Here is a 20496-nt window from a genome sequence, read left to right as displayed (position 1 = left end):
TCATTGGGTTTACGATAGTGAAATAGCTAACGTAAGCGAACCCAGCCCAAGGGAGATTGAGGAACCGGAAGCGTACATACCAAAGGCGGCGTTCTTGATTCCTCGTCCTCTATTAAATGTGTCAGAAATCAATTTGAACACAGTATTGAGGTTTTTTTTGTAACTTTGTAGCTTTATTCAGAGGAATTGGTATAATTTATCTAATTCAAAGTATTGTCCATCATTACCTATGACATTTCACCATCTTTCCGGCAGTATGCGGATTCTGGGTTGGAAAATTTCCTCGTCTTTTGAGCCGGTCTAAGAATCGATCCGATTTTCGATTCTTCGTAAGAAGTGAAGTGTTGCTTGGCCAGGCCATGAGTCGTCGACCGGACCAAGTGGTAGTTGGAAGTAACAATTTCTTATGAATACGGCAGTTGGAGTATCCCACTGAAGCGCCACCATGTTTCCTTGACGATTTTTGCAACATGTAGCCGAGCGTTGTCGTTGTAAAAGATTACCTTGTCTTGTCCTTTGGCGTACCGGGGCGTTTGAGCTTCAGGGCTCACCTCAATTGCATCAATTGTGTTTGGTATAGAAAGGCCAGAACGACATGAAGCACGGTGCAATTGCGTACGCGGCTTCTTTCGAGGCGGTGCGGTGGAGCATAACGGTTAGGAGCGTGCGGAAATCCTTGCTGGCACTACCGATCGTTGCGGTTTGCGATGGTCCCACCTCGGTTCCAGCTGCTGCCTGTGAAGGGGCCCTTCTCTATAGACTGCAAGCGACAAGCTCTTGAGAACTCTCATTTCCTGTTGCTATTCTTCAGTTTCCACTTTTTTTGGTGATAAAGCGTTAAGAGGATGGCCTAGTATTACCAAAATCCTTTTCTCTTTTGCTGTTAGAGCGTCTCTAGTTTGTATGGTTTTTATTTCCTCTTCATTTATTCGTGTAACTATACACGATTGAAGTTTTTTTTGTAATCGTGATTGCTGCGAAATCCCAGAATCACAAACCCAGGTTTTCGAGGAGATGCTCATGGTTTCCTCTAAGAAAACTTTCAAACTAGAAGATTTTTCCACTACTACGACTATGAAGAGTATCAGTCGGAAACTACTCGGAAAAAATCCGGAAATTAAATCCTTACAAACTACGATATTGCAACCTTCTAAGGAGCAAAACAGACACCAGAAATAGTTACTCGGTAAGACTACGTAACCCTGGTCATGGAGAGATACGAAAAAGGAAAAAAGTGTCAGAAAGAAAAAAGAGCTCCTAGGAGCTTGTCGCGCTCCAAGGGGAAAGGGGCCATAGCACACTTTCATCGAAAAAGTCTAATTCAACAATTACCTTAAGCTAGCGTATCACAAAATTAACGTGGTGAGGAAACCCGAAGGAACCCGTAGAGCTCGGGTTGTGGATTACAGAACCCAGTATAGCTCTGCTTTACTTCCCCGAATCGTCGTAAAAAAACGGCATTGAAAACGCCGTTTTTTTTTTAATTTCCAACGAGATAACTCTAGAACTCTCAATTTCTCTTGTTCTTCTCTAGTCTCCACTGTTTTCGTATGATGAAGCGCACCACCTGAGGTAGTTCCTGAGGTTTCCTTGCTACGTCAATTCCGTGATACGCTCCATTTAACTTGTCACTTGTTCCCGATAAGCTCTATCCTAGCAATCAATCACAGAAACTTCGAGAAGTTGCGACACACTCGATAACGGGTATTAGAAGAAGGTGTACAAGGTCGTTTTCGACGGCATAGCGTTTGTTTGCTCCCGGAGGAAAGCACATCGATCCACCTGCAAAGTGCGATTACTTTATTTTTTCTGCGCAGAATGTCGTCTGTCAAGAGTATTCATGCTCGTCTTCCAGCCGTAGAAACAGATGTATCAATTCTTGGAGAAAGATTGACGTTCCGCAATGGTCGCACAGCTCAAAATCGGTTTCTCAAGTTAAGTATTTAATTCGTCGTTTCCCAGCAAATGTTCGTTGAATACTTCTAGGAGAATAGTAAGTGAATTAATTGATCTGGTCCACCTTAACATTAATGCGGACCTTCACATAATTCAGTCATTCGTGTTCATTTGTTTAATGAAGATTTTGAAGTTTATACCATTTCTTATAATTTTGTCACATAGTAGTATATATGATTGCTGCTTATAATGCTACAAATGGAAGTCTATAATTATTCTTACTGCAACGAATTACTCTTTCAGGCCGCTTTGACCGAAAGGATAAGCTCGTGGGATCCCGCTGATTATGCGAAACGTGGTATTCCATCACAGGAAATCATTAATCTCTACGACAAATGGGGACGTGGAAAATTTGGAATGATCCTAACGGGGAACATCTGTGTTGATCCGGTTAGTTGTCCTTCAAGTCATCGTTTTTTTTGTTAAAAATAATAGTGGAAGTTTTCCCTTAACTCGTCATTTTTTTATTTGTGTTGTGAAAGCAATATAAAACTATTGCATCTGCTAAATATTACGGTGGTGTCGCCGTATAGGTTAGTCATTATTCCGTTAGTCATCACTAGTATCCAGGTTTCCGTTATCTGACACGATTGCTCAGCCACTTACTGACTGTAAATTTTTGCATATAGTTCATTATTTTACTCTCAAGTGGTTCTTTAAGTAGTTAAATGAGAACGAGAGATCAGTTATGTAAGCGGCGCGGTGGAGCGAGCGGTTGGGATCGAGCTAGGGCCTCACTAATTTCACTGATTTCTGCATTGAAACTTCCGCGTGGACCCAGGTGGTCTCACCTCGATCTCAACCGTTCGCTCCACCGTCCCGCGTCGAACTCGGCTGCAACTAAACCGGGGTTCCGGTAGTTATGGCCCCACTATTCGTTTCAAAATTAGGACAAATATCCAGTCGTGTGATTCCGACATCCGGTTTGAAACTACGCCGTTTTTCCTTCTTTTTTTCTGGAATATATATAGTCTGTCAAATTGTGGCGTTTTTCCAGTGGAACCTTGAAGCTGCAGGAAACGTAATCTTTAGCAAGGAGAACGATTGTGAGAAACTCCGAGACGCTTGCCACAAATGGGTGAAAGTGATGAAAGCGGATGGAGCGCTTGCTATAGCCCAACTATCACATGTGAGTCGGATGTCATGATCTTTCTCTACCTTTTTGCATTTGCAGCTTTTCTGAACCGTGGTTTTGACCCGTACTGTGTACATTCTGTGTTTTTCTTTCCTGATGGAATATTTTAAACAGTGTTTAGTTTAGTTAGTAATGTTCTTTCGTCAATCTTAATTTTTTCTTTTGAGATTATGTTGATGTTGAACACATAAATATGTGCAAACGATTAAGGGCTGCACGACTTTGTACTTAATTGCCTACACCACTTCAAGCGATTTTTTTTAAAAAACCGAACTGTTTATGGACATATGGAGGAGGTACCTTAGGAACTCCTCACTGTTAAGAAGCAGGACTCTCGAGATATTACTCCTTAAAAGACTACTGCTCGATTCCATCTTAAGTAAGTAAGTACTCCAGAATTTCGGAAAACATTTCTTTTTCAGGCAGGACGCCAAACTCCTGATCTCATAAACAAACAACCTTTCTCATGTTCTGATGTACAACTAACAGCTAACAGGCGATTCATGGGTTTCGGCAAACCGATACCATTGTCTCTAGAGCAGATCAAGACCGAAGTTATTGACCGGTTCGTGTACGCAGCAAAGTTTGCATTTGAGCAAGGCAAGTTCAAGTTCCACATTGCATTGGAAACTAACAATGGTTAAGTTGTTGGTGTAAAGTGACCGCTGCTTAGGCGTCTACGGTAGATTCACCGACGCGGTACTGTGGGTTGTGCTTATGGACTGTTGTTTTTCTCACTTTCTTTACGTTACTGCCTCAAAAGGTTCTGGAACATAAGTTTGCATTTGTGGAAGCTGGCAAAAGATACTACGGGGAGTCAAGAGAGTGAAAAAAGTAGGCAGGAGTGTTTTTTTTTTGGATTTAAGCCGAACAACTGTTTCTTCGCACAGTCTAGTCAGAAAATTCCACTCTTGGCGTTATTACATGTCAGTATTCGGTGAGTGTATTGTTTTTAACTATGCGACGGAACACTCTTAATATAGGTCTAGTTAGAAGGTACTAGCTGAAAACTAATTACTATTTTTCTGAAGAAGAGTAGTTTCTCCAGCGGAACGAACACATATTTTTTATTGTTTTGGATCCAATAACGTTTCCGCTGTTTTATGCACTTCTTCCTGTAATTTGCAGTAGAAGGTGTTACTGAAGAAATTTGGGCGGTCCAGGACTGTCTCATTAACTTTTCTCTGTTATGCAGGATTCGATGGTGTGGAAATCCACGCAGCTCACGGATACCTCCTGTCGCAGTTTATGTCACCGATCACTAATAAACGCTTTGATCAGTACGGAGGATCGCCAGAAAACAGAATGAGAGTTGTCCGAGAGATATTTGATGGAATTCGGTAAGTATCATTCAAATATCTTCGAAAAGACATTTTAAAAAAAAGTAATTTAGGAGTGAAGTGCACGCATCCACTGGTTTTCTAGTGGGTATCAAAACGAACTCAGTGGAATTCCAAGACAATGGCTTAAACGTGGATGATGCGAAGCTCATGTGCGAGATGATGGAGGTTAGGGTTTTGTTCCGAAGACTTCGGTGGTATAAAGGAAATACGTGAGCTGTCTCAGGAATCATCCTCCAATTCTGGACCAGATAATAAAAACAACGGAAATATGAAGTTTGTATAATCTGCACTAACTTTTTCCGGTGTTTTTTTTTCATTCTGAAAGTGGTGCTATTCTATGTCTATATGTCTCTTTTCGAGATGAAAGGGATTTTGACACGTTATCAGCAAATAATAACTTTTTGAAGGCTTATTATAATTCATTATATATTGTGATGCGGAGATTCTTATTCGAAACACTACAATCTCCTTTAATGTAACTAAATGTAATTGTTTCATTCCCTTCGGCACTATTTAAAGAAGTACGGGTTTGTACCTTCTATCCATCTCCAAACCAGGCTTATTTTTGATTATTATTCAATTCTGTTGATGTTCTAGTTTTGTATAAGCTCATTAATTACATTGCTGTAATAGATTAATTTCAAATTTGAAAAAGAAGTACATATGAAGCATTGCAGTCTTTTTATTACATTTTACATTGCATCCATTTATCACATTTATCAATCCATTTAGATCATTTGTGCTACTACAGATTGGAAAAGTGAAAGTGAAAAGTGAAGTGAAAGTGGTTTGAGGAACTATCCGTATTATTCATATACTACGTTTCTTTTCTTTATCGCTGTTTATCAGTTCGCTGGTTTATCAAAGGATGATAATGTCAGAAAATCGCTGAGTAGTCTCCTTCAACGCAGCTACATCTGACTCCTAGTAACGGGGACTAGTCTATGTGATACCAGAAGCCGGATGTGCTTGACAGAAGTCTTAAAATTTGACAGGTGTTCTCCATACCCTAGTGGTCTAGAATGTTCAATATTCCAACATCTATTCACTCCTTACATCATTCCCTAATACACCGTAATTTTCGGTTTTTCAGAATTGTGGATTTGACTTTGTAGAGCTCTCTGGTGGAAATATTGAACGACTTGCATTCCAACATATGCGCGATTCGACCAGAAAACGAGAAGCATTTTTCCTGGAGTTCGCAGCAAAAGTCGGCGATCTTCTGTTTTGTCTGCACATCTTTTTATTTATTTTATTTGTTTTATTTTTTCTTACCTTTTCAACAGCTTAGTCTTAGATTCGCCCAGTCTTCGAGAAAACTATCGTTTATGTCACTGGTGGATTCCGAACAGCTCCAGCAATGGTGAATGCGGTTCGAGATGGGATCACTGATGGTATTGGTCTAGGAAGGCCAATCACTGCCGAACCAGGTGAGGGTTTAGTTATTTTGGAATGTGTTCTATTATATATTTGGGAATTTATTTTATGCAGATTTACCAGCAAAGATTCTACGGGGGGATTGCCTAGCTGCCCCAGACACTCAACTCAACCAAGATGATTTCACAATCACATCAACGGCTAGCAATATGCAAATGGGACAAATGGGGAAGAGGCCATATGAAGAGCTTGAGAAGTACGTTTCTCGAAGTTCGATACTTATGTTCTGGTCAAAATTCAAATACTTTTTGATTTTTGCCGTTTTTTCACACAATAGTTCACGCATATTCCATATATATTCCTCTCGAACTTCATTCTTCTAGAATTGCCACCTATCGCTGGAACTAAAAAGACTTTTTTAATCAAATTTATCAGCAATTTTTTATCGCTGGAAGTGTAAAGATAGGTTAAATCAGAAGTGCGGCTTTAAAGGCGAAGTTTCGGTAATGAGGATATGGATAACAGGAGACAAGAGAAGGGTTGTGTGGAGCGTAGTTGCGTGGATGGAATATGAAAATGGGTAAAGCAGGATCAGCAGTAACGTTTATAAATTGCTTGTAAATATTTTTGTGTTTCAAAAATGAATATTCATTGCCTTTCATGCACATCACATCTCAAAAGCGTCATCCGTTTTATTACATCGATTAAATGCAGACAACCAATGACATCTATGAACACTTCGTTTTGTCCACTTGAAATTCTGTTCTAACACGAAAACAAAACACAAGAAAAGAACAAATTTTAAAATCCAGCACACTATTTTGTACAGCAAGAAATTCTGTATCAATATAAAATTCTGTTCCAGAGATTTCTATTTCTGTGTGCATTTCTACGTCTGTAAGAAAGAAAAAAATTCACGTATTACTCTCCACCTCAATAGCTGGAAGAACGTGGTGGCACGTTCTTTAAAGACTTGATACAGCTTTCAGTGTCTGTGTTGCTATCACAAACATAGAGTTAGCAGTCAGTGCAACATTTCTTCTATGGTATGGTTAACTCAAAACCTTACCTAAAACCTAAAATCGCACATAAAAATACCAGTCTCATGTGATTTTACGCTTCTACAGAAAATGCTAGGATTATTGTTTGTTTCGTAATTGTTCACTGCTGTTTCAGCATTTGCGACGACGTCGCCGATCTGAGCCATCCAGAGGAGGCAGAAAATTTCAAGAAATGCGCCATCGAGTATTTCGAAGAGATGAAAAAAACAGCCGAGAGGGGTGAAGCTGTACATGGGGTGTTAGATTATGCTAATGTGATTGTATAAACAATTTTTGTTGATATATAAGCGAATAAATATTTAAGAATGGAGCAGATGGTTATGCGGGCTCTCACAGTGTGTAATGCTTTGGAGAACAGGCAAGGTTTGTACACAGAAGATCTAGATACAGCTATAAATTGGGAGAAGATCAAAGATCAAGAATAAAGTGTATCAGAATAGAAATTTGGGATAGGAAAGGAACTTGCGTAGATAATTACTTGGCGCATCTTTACTGATCCTGCAACTGTTAACAGGGCTTCTATTTGTTCCTATATCTTACGGACATCATCTAAAAAGTTCGTGAGTTTCACAGGTGACGTTAAAGACGGCACACCATGAAAATGACAATAAAGAATAAATATGATAGAAGTGGAAAGATAGGGTTCGTGGCGTAGATTACGAGAGTGACCGTGATCACGGTCAATCCTTCCTAGTCGGTCCAGAAAAACGGCATGCGAAAAGACCTTGTCGTTTTTTGCTACGAGGACCCCTTAGGATGGGTCACTCTTGTTTACGCCCGAGAACGATAATGAGCAGCCGGTTCAAGCAGATACGCTGCTGAGTGGACCGGCGCGTTTACAAACGTTCTGGCTTGCCTCGTAGGGGAAAACGAACAGTAACACCTTCCCCTGTAATTTCTTCAAGTAATTTTTCGCTGGGCACGGTTTTTCTTAGCGCTCCGATTAAGGCGATGGTGGTCACCCTATGCAAACAAATCTGTTTCACTGGAGGAGATTCAAAAAAGTGTTGAGTCGAAACTTGCACAGAATGCTAAATCACGTGCAGGAGTGCTTAGGTCTATCGATCACGGGGATTTCGAGGACTGGGCAGCTCAATTTCGGGTCGCTCCCTTTAAACGCAACAAATCGCAAAACTGACGTAGTTGGGAAACCTGAAAGAAGATCAGTGAGGTCTCCGATCAAAACATAAATTTCGAGCTTTGAGAAACATACTTCTGAAGCTCTTCATATGCCTTCAATGAGATCAATGAGGTCGAGGAAACTCGACCATCTACAGAGATGGCGCGTTCTAACGTATCTCGTAGGAATTAGGGCGGTTCCCACGCTGTTTTTCAGGATGATTAGGGGAAATTGAGCGGTACCATGCTGGTACTCGTAATCTACGTCCGGAACTTCACATCTGTCCACGGAGACTCATGTTTCGTGATACGCTGCCTTTATGTTTGTCAAGGACTAGATTGTATTTTTTTCACAGCAGCAAGTATTATTTCAACCCCTGCTACAGCCATATTTCCATATGTTACTACTCTATCTGCATGCATAGCAACAGATAGAGTAGTAACGTCCCTCAGCATGTCTGCAGTGCTCTCGTTTGAGGCGAATTCATGGGTGTTAGAGCAAATACGGGACCTGGTCGACTCAAAAGTGAAATGTCAACTTTTCCTGCAATTTCAGTGTGATGAGCTCAAGCTTGCTCGCAAAGTGGCCTCAGTCTACTTGGTTTGGTTGCGATGCTATTGGAATTGAGTTCTCAATATTTTTCTTCTTTTTCTTTGCTTATCACGTTCTTTCTTTACGCTGGGCTAAAAAATATTAATCGGCACTGCGAGTTATGAGTTTTGAAGTCATCAATTCGTCTTCGTGTTTTGAGGCGTCTGCCTCCCATATGATCCAATGATAGGGGACCTGATGTTGGTCTGTGCTCTGTTTGTGCTCTTTGAGGACAAGCAGCCGCAGAGCACTGAGGAGTGAATACGCGGCTGTGAAGAGGCACGATAATCAAACTTTGGCTGGCCTTTGCAGAACTGCATAATAATTTAGTACCTCAACACTGAGCAGCTTCCAAGTGAGTTATACACAATAAGTCCCATCGCTTCCCTAGCTCTAATGTTGATCCTAGCCAACCAGTATTACTTTGAAATCTGGATCTCTTCACATTATGCACGGCAAATCCCTGCCACGCCTATTCCGGACTGTCAACTCACGGAGCTTTTTTCGTGTCCGGAAATTCTTGTCCTAGCCACCACCTTTGTGCTGTCATCCATTGTCGCCTTGACTCCGCCCCCGGGAACGCCCCCTTCGTAGACTCCTAATCCTGTTCTTCCTCGATTTCCTTCTCTGGTATGTATTTGATAATCATTTCGTCTTTGTTAGCTTCGATTTCTGGAAAAGCAATTGATCTTCTTGATGTTGGTTCACTGGAGCCTATATCCCCTAATTATTGTAATGATAGGTGGGGAGTGCTTTTTATTTTGGTGAAATATCAGCTTCGGATTCCTATATTCTTGATTTGCCGCAGTGTTTTAATGGAGGAAGCTGGACTCTTTAAAACGACTTTGGGACAATTTCTCGGCTATGGATGCAGTCCTGAGTTCTATCATTGTCGATGGCAAAGTGATGGATTTCGAACTTATCGAAAACTTTGCAAAACTGGTATTACTTTAAAACGCTAACAACTTCATGTGTATTAGTCTCTAAGAAATCCTGTTGAGGTCTCGTTTATGATGTGATCGGTACTCAAAACTGCAATTACGACTACAATGTGAAGAGTTGTGGTATCAGTGGAGGAGGTAAAGAAACATTTGATGAGCGTTCCAGGATCCTTTTCTATCAAAACTGCTCAAAAACCTTGACAGTATTTATCACTGCCAGGCGAACTCGTAGGAAAATGTTTTCTAGAAAATGTATGTTAGGGAGTATTATGTTAGAGAATATTCCACCGTTTTCTAAAATGTCACACCTTTGTTGGTGTTTCTAATGTATCCAACAAGAGTTGTAAAGTTAGAAAGAGAATTCTTGGATAATTAGCGTGCGTTCCACTTACTCAGGCTTGTACGATGAAGTTCCGGCTGCACCGGATTTGCTCCTGCTGCTGGTTATGAGTCTAAACCATCCTTATGTTTTTTTACAGTTGTGCAGAACTGCTGGTCAGCGCATAGCTATGGTGCTGACACATTTCCTGATAATCTCACTTTATTCCTGGAGACTATTCTTAACCCACACCGGGTTTTGCCACCATCTTTTTTAAAGGTCAATGGACTTTTCCTCCTGTAAATTTCGAAAAAATTTTCAGTCCCTGCAACCTGCAACTCGACGTCATTCCACTGTTCGTTGTCGGAGCAGTGCGTTCCACTGTCGCAAAGATGCGACGGGCGTTACGACTGCTCGCTTGAAGAAGATGAACAGAACTGTCGTACGTTTTCAAGTATCTAAGAAGGACTGACCTCTTTTCTTGAGTGAAGCTCCGTAGGAGTCAAGCCGATAAGCACGAAGAAGCAAGTTCGTGTCACATTGATCTTCCTAATCTCACCTTTTTCTAGCTCTTTGCGCCGCCGACGATTTCGCTTGCATTGTTTCGGAGCAGTGCATCGGTGCAAATCGTCGATGCAATGGAATCGCGGAATGCAGCGACGGAACAGACGAGATGAACTGTGATGGTGAGTCACATAATGTAGCAGTGAGGCGAATATTCCAGCGATTAGGCGTTGTTGAAGTCGAATAGAGTGGTTTCTCGATGAGAACATTTGTCTCCATTTCTGGTATCGTGCTAGAGCATTGTGATCAACTATATGAGCATTTGATAGAGATATGTTTAGTAAACAGGTCTCCGCTACCATTTTCTAACTTCTCCAACTGAATATATTAGAGAAATGCAGCATTTCACTTCCTAAATTTTGTATTCGATTAAAATCTGGTTTTTATTCGTAAGCCAACATATCGGATTTGCTTCCAATCCAATTAACGCAACAGCGAAAATGAGCTTTTTGTTTTATTTCTTTTGATTTTTATTGCATTGGTCGTCATGTATTTCAGCCATATGGAAAAACAAAAACAAAAGAAAAAATCAATGGAATTAATTAATTTGAAGCCATTGAAAAGAGAATTCTGGAGCATTTCGTCACGGTTACCAAGTGTGTTTTACACTTGTACTACTACCAATGTGTTATTAGCAGATATTCCTAATACGCTCAGAGCTTCTTTAGCATTTTCTTTTCATAGCGTTTTTCTTCTTCTTTAAACAACAAAGAAAAAACCAGCATCACATTATTAATCCGCTGAAAATATTTGTTCATAACACGAACAAAAGCTCTGGACTGTAAGAACTGAACAATGATCCTTGAGTTGCTAGTGCCTTTAGGTCTAAGCAGTGACAAAAGGTAGTAGAAGACAGAAATAAAAAAAGAAAATCGAAGGAACCAGATGTAATATAATTTGAATTGACTATCATAGGTCACCTCGAGTCCCTAAGTGCTCCTTAGGCCCTCCGGCAGTCGAAACCCTGAGATATCGTTATTTTGACCAATGCTAAGCTCTCTGGATTATGCCAAAAGATGTCGTAAGAGGATTTTCCCCTTTCTGGAGTAGGAGAACGACATGTTCAGCATGTTAGCCGCCACAAAAAGGACAGCGTCATGTTCCCCTGACAATAAATTGAGTGGCGGTTTTTGCAAAATTTTCTTACCGAGACAAAATATGATTCTTTTCCCATTTCTTTTCTTGTACACCATTGGTGTATGTGAATAAATAAATTAGTCAACTGTTTGTTCCTGCTGTGCTGCTCCGTTCTTATCTTTGAGCAAAAATAATTTCTTAATAATTTTTTGCCTCCTGCAGATCAGCCGCAAGAAGTCAGGTGTGTTAATTTCTCTAAAAGAAAGATATTCCATTCCCTAATGAGTGGGTAGATTCTGCTCACGGTAAATTAACATTTGAAAACCACTTAGGATTTCGGTTGTTGACAATTTTCATGTTTACAGTCAGCTGTGATAAATATCTTTCCAGTGCGAAACAGACTGGTTAATCGCTGTCGATCCGCGGTCATTAACTAATGGATGCTGGCTTTAATGCTTTTGCCTTAAAATCCATAAACCCTAAAGATATGCATTTTGTCAGTTTGAAGAACCAGAGATTTTCAGAAACAATTAGATATACTTTAATTTTTAATTGGTTCCAATGATGTAGGAAAATTACGATATTTTACCACTATTCTAATAAATTGAGTATTCAAAAGATGCGACTAATTGGAAACTCCTCTATTTAACTACTCGTAAAGTCCAATTTTAAAGTAGGCTAAGATCACTGGAACAGTGAAAACGTTTCATCTTCATCCCGAACAAAAAGACAACGTTTGTTTGCGAAGAGGACCACAAACACAGCGGCCGCTTTCAGTGAAAACAATGCCAAGTCGTCCAGTCGCCGGTCAACTTTTTCGAAGAAGTTGCTTTCGACTGCCAACAAAATCTATTCTGGAATATAAGCTTACCTCGTTACCTTATCTCTGAAAGTTTCGCAACTTTCAAAAACATCGACGGTTCTAGAAGACATAAAGATTTCTTATAGCGGTACTAAGACATTTAAGCCTTTTTATATTAGAAAACGAAAATAGGAGTGAAGAGAGAACAACTGTAATCAGACCGAGGAAAGCTTGACATGAAGCTAAAATCAAAAACTTCCAGACCTTCAAATTTGCTTCCATACTGGAGTAGGAACGAACAGTTAAACAAATAGTAGCATTTGCACAATGCGATGACTCTGTTTTATTGCACTGTGTTTATAAGAAAAAAAAAAACTTCTCATAATGCATCGCAGTAGTATTACCTTAAAATCCCATGGATAAGTCCAATTTCATTTTTGTGGAGAGACACATGCTTTTTTGTTACCTCCTTGTTACCCTTTTTTTTTCTTGATAATGGTTTTCTAACTAGTTTTTTTTTTTTTAAATTGGCTTCTGATTCGCCCGACTTCTGAAAAGCCTGTCTGAGACGTTGAAATGAATAGCCGTTTAAATGATGAATCTCTACCGTAATTGACAGTGTCCAACTTAAACTGCACTGTATGATTTATTTCTGTTCGTCCCCAAAAACAAAAAGGGCCGAAGCGATTAAGAAAAACATAAGTTCTAAAAAAACTCGCGAGAAAAGAAAATATCCCAGGCGTACGCACACGCTATACGCACTGATAGCGCTCACTTTGTCCCTGGTAACTTATCTATGATCGGAGTTATCTATGGAATTTTAGGGCACCTTTAAAAGCTGGTATACAGTAGAAAAAAGGCGTTCTCATGGAAAAAACATTTTTTTTTCATAGGGATGAAGTTGTGCGTGAAGTCATTTCTGTCCAACAACTCGTTGTCCATACAACAAGCGCGGAAATAATAAATAACTAATTTAGTTCTTCTTCTCATATATAATATAAGTTCAAATAAAAGTCCGAGATTCGTTTTACAGTTTGTGGGAATGGACTCTTCCACTGCTCGAAAAGTGGCGAATGTATTCTCAACGAAGAAAGATGCGATGGCAAGCGACATTGTCCTCATGGTGAGGATGAAATGCTTTGCAAGTGCGTCTTCTTGGTCATTCAGACTCACTGCATGTGCTCCACGATCTTGTTTCAGGAAAACTCCAAACGAGCGAGAATTTACCTGCCAATCACGTCGTGAAAAAATTCCTATAACGCAGGTAAGCGTTTGCAGAAAAGTTGTTTTGCTACTTCTTAACATGGTCTTCTTTCGGTCTGTGATGGTGTGCCGCAGTGCAGCGACGGGTCGGATGAGTTCCACTGTGAGATAGGCGTTGAAGCTGGTCATTCGGAGTCTTCGATGTGAGGTTGTTTTGAAGGCTAATTGTAGGAATAGGTTCTTTTAAAATTCAGTTTTATTGAAACTTTTTAAAAATTAAAGGACAATTCATGAGAGAAGACTCGCAATTTCCAGCCGTTAGAGAAAAAAAGGTCTATGAAGTGAAGAGAGGCGCACAGGCCAACAAATACACAAGGAAGCGTATTTCACGGAATCATTCGGTGAAGGATTACAAGTTGAAACGCTAAAAAGACAGTTCTAAAAAGCCCCAACTGGAACTCTCATCCTTTATAAAAGAATATTCTATAAGAATAAGAAAGAATAACTGGAAATCTCATCGTTTATAAAAGAATATTCACGTTTTCCAGCTCTTTTTCGTCTAATCCGAACCCCGGTGCACCGATGGAGCCCACTGATTATTCTCCGGACTACAAGGACATGTCGCAAACTACGGAAGAAGAGCCTTCTTTCCCCATGCTGACTATGTCGTTGCCGTCTCCGACTCCTCCAAGGTACTTTATTAAGTGTAACGTAATAAGCAAAGCATTAGCAACTCTCATGTATTATTTCGTTGTGGAATGCGCAAACATCCTTTCTAGAGTAACTACTCAACGAGTTCCTCATCGAGTGCAGGCATCTTCGAAGAACATTCCATTATTTTCTTCAGCAGCGCCAAGCAAAGGATTAGAGACGTTATCAGTGGTAAATATAGAATTATTTCAATTCTGTGAGTTTCTTATGGCCTCAGAAAATTGTTCGACTTCAAGATACTATCTCCTGTGTACTTCACGGTTAATCACATATTTTACAGAGCATACCGCGCTCTGGAACACAAGTGCTTCTTGAATTAACAATTACACACCCTCCTCCAACATTTAAAGTGAGCCCCAAATTAGATACTGTAGATACAATTACTTCAAATTCTAACTTTCTTCCATTTCAAACTATTACTCATATATCAAGTGCAGTATGAAACAGGAATAGATGGCGGAGGAGTAGACTGTGTAACCGAACATTTCACACAGTACTTAGAGACGTCTTCTAAACACTTTCTTAAAGGCAGTGTATCACGATTTTGACGTGGTGCAGAACCCACAGCGAAAGCGTGGAGTTCAGGCAGTGTATTGTGGGACCCAATTCCGCTCACCCTTTCCCAATCTTCGTAAAAAAACGGCGTGGAAAATGCCGTTTCTTACGCTTCGAAAAAAGTGACGTACATTTAACTAAAGGCTCAAGAACTCGTGCGGTGTACATAAGCTGCAACCACCTTCGTATTTGTATATATACATATAGCCAATCCTCAGATGCACGCGTATACTCTACGTCACAAAAAAACCTTAAAAAATAGCCCACCTCATATATACACACTGCAATACGAAATTGTTCGGAGTCTAACACCAGCCACTGCGGGACGAGGAGACACATGTCCTTGGAATATGGGCAAAATCTGATCAGGAGAGTCTTTTCTCCACGCCGCTGTGTAGCTTCTGGGACAGCGGCTACCTTCTTCTCCAAATATTCTTTCATAACCAGTGGTACGGCTGGAGATGTTCTTCTTTGTTCACACCCGCTCATTGGTGCCCACTCTGTACGGTGACGACGGTGGAATGAATTACGTCGCGCAGTGGAGCACCGCTGCAGCCCGCGCTTGGCGATCTTTATGATGGAAAATTAGAGAGTATCTTTGACCATACGAAACAATTTGTAAGAATGTTTCTGGCTACTAAAGGAGCTAGCAAAGCTAATATATTTTCATCAGCATTGCTCTACTCTTCTAAGAAGTAGAATGAGATAACAGTAGTATGCGCGTAGAGCAAAAGGAATGACAAGCGCAGAAAAACCACAGAATAAATTCGAAAAGTGAATAATATTGACAGAATAAAGATTGCAGGATTTCGCATTTTACAGAAGTTTATATACATAAACAGCGCTATTTTGCCAAGAAATTTTGCAAAAAGTATGTTAAGCTTGCAAAATGGAAAAAATGTTTTGTTATCTGTCCGTGACCATTAGCCTAACGATGAAAGAAAACAAATGTTCCAACAGTAAAGTTATTTCTTTGATTATAATTTTTGCACCGGAACCTTAAAGAATATGGTCAATCGTTTGCTTGTTGAGGATACGTAGGAGATAGCTTCACTGGATATAAATGGAGAGAATTGCTGTAACTTGTAGAAGTTGAATCAGTTTTGAATAAAAGGGTAACTAACTGTGTCTCTGAAGCAAGTTTTAAACGTCGTCAGGGATCAAATAAACAAAACATTAAGGTGTGCATATGTATCGTGGCAACAGCGCTGTTTATAGGCTGTTCAAGTAACTTCCACTGCTGAACCGACGACATCGGCTCCAATAAAGCTGAACCGTTATCCGACTAACGCTGCTTCGCAAGCGAATGAAAGAGTGCTGTCAGTCTCGGAGACCAGAGTAGGACCATTTTTTGCAATATTTAAACTATAGATAATCGTAGGTTTTGTAGGGCTGAAAAGTCCATTATGGTAATCCAGTATAGTTCAGTATCCAGTATAGCAACGTACAGTAGAGTCAAAACAACATGAAGCAAGGTGCAGTCGCGTAAGCAGCTGTGCTCGAAGCGGCACAGTGGGGCTACTGACTACGATCGAGGCGGGACCATTTCTTGTTGCAGGCGGACTGCACAGATGAGCAAGGCCTCACCTCAGTCGCAGATGCTAACTCCACCGCGTCCTTCAAGCCGAGAACGCTCACGGTCTGCACCGAGCTGCAGCTCGTTTTGACACGGCAGTACTTCGCGCTCTTGCTAACCAAGCCAACTGTTTCTCCCTGTCAAACTTCAAACGTGGAGGGTGTTTTCGTGCTAATCTTTCTACCTACAATGTGCATGCGTACAAGATAGTATAGGTTTGCTCCGAGCATTTATGGGGCCGCGAAGACACATGAACATATCTTTTTTTTCGAATTAACTGCAAAACGGACGTACATATTTTACTCGTTTCGTCGAATTTGGTCCTCAAGCTTCTCTCTAGCTGATGCTTGATTTTATAAGAGCGACAAAATCAGCGACGCAAAAAAAGATATCATTCTCACCCGTTCACCCTCCCCTCAAATTTCGCTTTCATTGTATCGTGTTGATATTGTCGTACTGTTTTCTGAGAGCACTTTCGAACGAAGATACTTTGAGGCAGATTATATCATCTATTTGTGGCGTTAGTAATGGACTTGTTGAGGAGTGACAAAATTTTGATCGTCGTCGCTGCATAGCTTAGGAATTCTCAATTCTGAAAAAAAGTTTCTTAAAATTCTTTTCATAAATTTTCTTAAAAAATTCTAAATGAGGTAGCGACGCTTTATTCGCTCATAGCAACAGTCTCTTCGCATTGTAATCAACCAAATCATACAATTTCCAGACATAAAAACAGTTTTTCTGAAGCGAAAGAAATGAAGGAGTTAGCAAATGTGTATTACTAGTGGATTTAATTAGGGCTTCGCTTCAGGTAGGAACTTTATTCCATTCCATCTTCAAAGTAAGGTCTTAGTCATTCCTGCCGAAGAGTCGTTTATGAACTATCTCAAACGTTATTTAAAGAAGACACTCCATGTGTGCATCTGTTGCTAGAGATTTTTATCATTTTGAACGACAAACTGTTCATATGTGAGTCTCTTCGCTCACAGAAAAAAGTCGGTGTGGTCAATTTCATCCTCTTCGAACTACTTCACTTACTCGGAATAGTTTGGCTCTTACAACGCATTTAAAGGTACGGCCTAGAAACGAGGTATCAAAGCAATTGTTCGCCCAGCCTTCGCAAATCGACGATGGGATTTCCTCAGGTAGCTTAGTGTGGTTTTCGAAATTTTCCAGTGTTTGAAGTTTGTGTGCGTGAATGGAAATAAGCGCCATATACGTAGTCTTCCTCACAAATCATTAATTATAATCGTGTGGGTATCAAACGTTCAGCCAATGTGCTAATGATCAATCAGTGCATCAGTAGCATTTTATGTTTTATTTTTTGTACTCACCTCTTTTCGACAATAAGACAACGCTAATTTCAGTCTCGAATGCGTAACATTAAAGTGTTGCAGAAATTAACCCTGAAGAATGTAAGGGAAAACTATTTCACTGTTACTGTTTCCACAGTGCATAATATCAATTAATATTAAGCTAAAGTAGAGCTTATTTCAGTGGTGAGCAGTACATTACCAGCTGTTGTTCACGAAGTAAAAATACCCAGCGAATCCACGTCAAACAATGCAGATCCGAGGGCAAGGATCTTAAAACAGCTTGGTTCTCAGCTCAGTGGACGGATGTCGCCGTGAGTGAAGTGGTTACTACTTACTGATTACTGTATTATATCACTATTGTATCAACTGAAATAAATTGGCGACTCGAAGGATAACGTCGGAAATGGCTGAAGCTTATTTTATTTGCTGAGAACACATTTTCTATCTTATGCAAAAAGGATCAAAAGGGTTTTTTTTTCATTTGTACCATTACGTAGAACTAGTAATTCAGTGTAGGTGATCCTTAAAATTAATTTTTCTGCTGGATTTTTCCTATGAAATTATTAGCTGTTTCTACGGAAATTTTGATAGCTGATGGAAAGAAAATATTATGGGATTAAATTACGGGAAAGAGAGAACAGACGAAATCGGTATTGATACAGATGCTTAATATTATAATTAAATTAGTAAAAACAGTTACAAATGCTAAGCTATTATAATTGAATAGATATTAATCAAATAATGAATAAAAACTTTCCTTATCTTCCAGCCAAGATCGTAACGCTTCATAAAAAATATTTTTTAGAGAACTGATGTCAAAGGTGGAAAAGTTACTAACTGATGAAATGATGAGCACGGGAAAAAGAGGAAATTCTCATGTCACTTCAACGTCTGCTCTAGTGTAGGACGTCTCTAATTCATTGTATTTCATTCTCCTAAAACAGCGATGATTGATGATTCTATGATAATGACATTACAGCTCTCGGATTTCTCCCGCTACGTCAACCTCAGTGGTACGAAGTTTCACATCACGAATTCAGAATGAGGACAATTCGTGAAGCTGATGCACTAGCGAAGAACCTTCTTCGGATACTGTGCACAGTTCAAGTAACTAAAAGATTGGGTGCACATTACTCTCCAATGCTGGTTAGATAATTATCTCGGTTTTGACAGTTGTGTTGTAATAATTGATAGCCTAACCTGTGTTTGCTCCGCTGTCACAAAATTTCAGAAAAGAAGGAGCATGATATTTAGTATTTCGCGTACGCATGCCATATTTAATATTTGTGAAACTGACCTTTGCTCACCGAATTGTTATGAATTAAGTAAAAATTTCAATTTATACAGTCACTTTTTAAAAGAAACTACCCCAATTTGAACTTCATTAACTCATGAACTTTTCTTTTCTTCTCAATTGTTTTTATAACCCGGTTCCGCTTAGGATCTATAGAAGGGTTCAGTCTAATAGGGCCTAAAATTAAAAGTAATAATTATACGCAACTTATCCTGTGCGGATGAAATGAAATCTATACAAATTAAGCATGTGATTGTCAGACGACTACACAGTCACATTGTTAGGCATACAGATATTTTCGTGGAGTTTTTTGAGATAATAAATATCTGGATGAAAAAGAAAAAATGTGGCTCCAATCTGATCGTTCGGTTCGATTCCGGCCTAGTGCAAACCAAGCCTTTCATCCCTCCGGGGTCGATAGACTAGTGCCAGACTTGTCGATGAGGATAAAAACACTGACTTGATGCATAGACCTACTTCCTCCCCCCCATCAAATACCATAGTTAACTTTCTATATTTGAAACAGGGCCTTACATTCTCCATTCATGTCTTGGTTGACTGTCATGGGTATGACAATTCGGCACACAATGCTTGATGAGAATCTGTCAAAACTTTCCGCACCTCTTAGAATGGTGACTCGTTATATGAGTCAAACAACAGTTTGCTTACTAATCAGAGCATTAGCACAAAAGAATCAGTTCGATTGCGAAAATGCTCAAAAAAAACATCTACTAAATTGTCAATTCCTAGTTTGTAGTTGGTTTGGAGAAAGTCTGGAAAGAAAGAACAGACAACGAAGGAAAGGGCAGAGGTTTGAGGTGCGTGGAAGAAACGTAAAAAAAGAATCTAGTGAAGAATGAAGTAGAAATAGTCGAAAAATTCTGCATAATTTGCGTGCCATCATCATTCCTGTCCGTTGAATTCTCCGAGAATTCATCAATGCAAGCAATTTTCGCTTTCTTGCCGGTGCCACGTCCTGTCTTTTAGCTCGCTGTCGGGCACACGGAGGACTCATCACCGGTCGGTTTTGTGTTTCTATTGTTATGTGCTGACGCCATCGTGCTCTTATCACCGTCTTCAGGCAGTTTCTCCGACGATCGATCTTAGCTTTGGCCAATTTTCTGGAATTAACCGTTAGATTTTATTTCTCACCCAAAATTTCTCATAGCACTAGGTTTCTGCACGCTGCAAGTGTCTATAAAATCATTTATGCAATTTTCATTGGAGCTCACCATGCTCTTACCTTTTTTATTTTTACTGTCGGTGGATCTGGGGATAACAAACTAATGAATGGATAATTGCAGGATCACAACTTACCATTTATTTGGTAACTTGTCTTATTTTATAGGATTTTTTTTCCTAAAATTCCTCTTTCCTGTACTTTTCGCTTATACTTCAGTGGACGAAATCTGTACTGGGTTTCTTGAACTTTTATATGTTTTCTTTTTGGATTTAGGACCACTCAAAAGTCTAAGTTCGCTACATATTTTGCTATAGCCTTTGCTCTTTGCTATTTCGCACTTGGAAATAGGAATGGACAGATATGAATATGAATATG

General features: G+C 39.8%; 1 protein-coding gene across 3 annotated transcripts; it reads left to right on the top strand.

Moving 5' to 3' along the window:
- Positions 1–359: 359 nt before the first annotated feature.
- On the top strand, positions 360–20076 carry RB195_012542 (uncharacterized protein; the record flags this gene model as incomplete). Of its 3 annotated transcripts, XM_064201953.1 has the most annotated exons (19): positions 360–383; positions 1746–1789; positions 1856–1925; positions 2200–2346; positions 2954–3085; positions 3514–3691; positions 4287–4431; positions 4485–4599; positions 5528–5644; positions 5732–5864; positions 5926–6067; positions 6988–7091; positions 10413–10529; positions 13320–13431; positions 14038–14181; positions 14269–14371; positions 15974–16093; positions 19926–19958; positions 20020–20076. In XM_064201953.1, 19 exons carry the CDS (start codon positions 360–362, stop codon positions 20074–20076), a joined length of 2037 nt encoding a protein of 678 aa, XP_064057833.1. The 3 variants fall into 3 exon arrangements, with proteins under 3 accessions (XP_064057833.1, XP_064057834.1, XP_013303075.2); XM_013447621.2 differs by lacking the exons at positions 360–383; positions 1746–1789; positions 1856–1925; ... (9 more) ...; positions 19926–19958; positions 20020–20076 and adding exons at positions 9399–9525; positions 9585–9662; positions 10166–10285; ... (2 more) ...; positions 14481–14549; positions 16146–16224 and having other exon boundaries at positions 15974–16074; XM_064201952.1 differs by lacking the exons at positions 1746–1789; positions 1856–1925; positions 10413–10529; ... (4 more) ...; positions 19926–19958; positions 20020–20076 and having other exon boundaries at positions 6988–7138.
- Positions 20077–20496: the final 420 nt, after the last annotated feature.

This window comes from Necator americanus, chromosome V, assembly GCF_031761385.1.
Source record: "Necator americanus strain Aroian chromosome V, whole genome shotgun sequence".
NCBI classification, from domain to species: Eukaryota; Metazoa; Nematoda; class Chromadorea; order Rhabditida; family Ancylostomatidae; genus Necator; species Necator americanus.
Note: the sequence above shows the minus strand (reverse complement) of the source record. Positions and strands in the feature narration are given on the sequence as shown.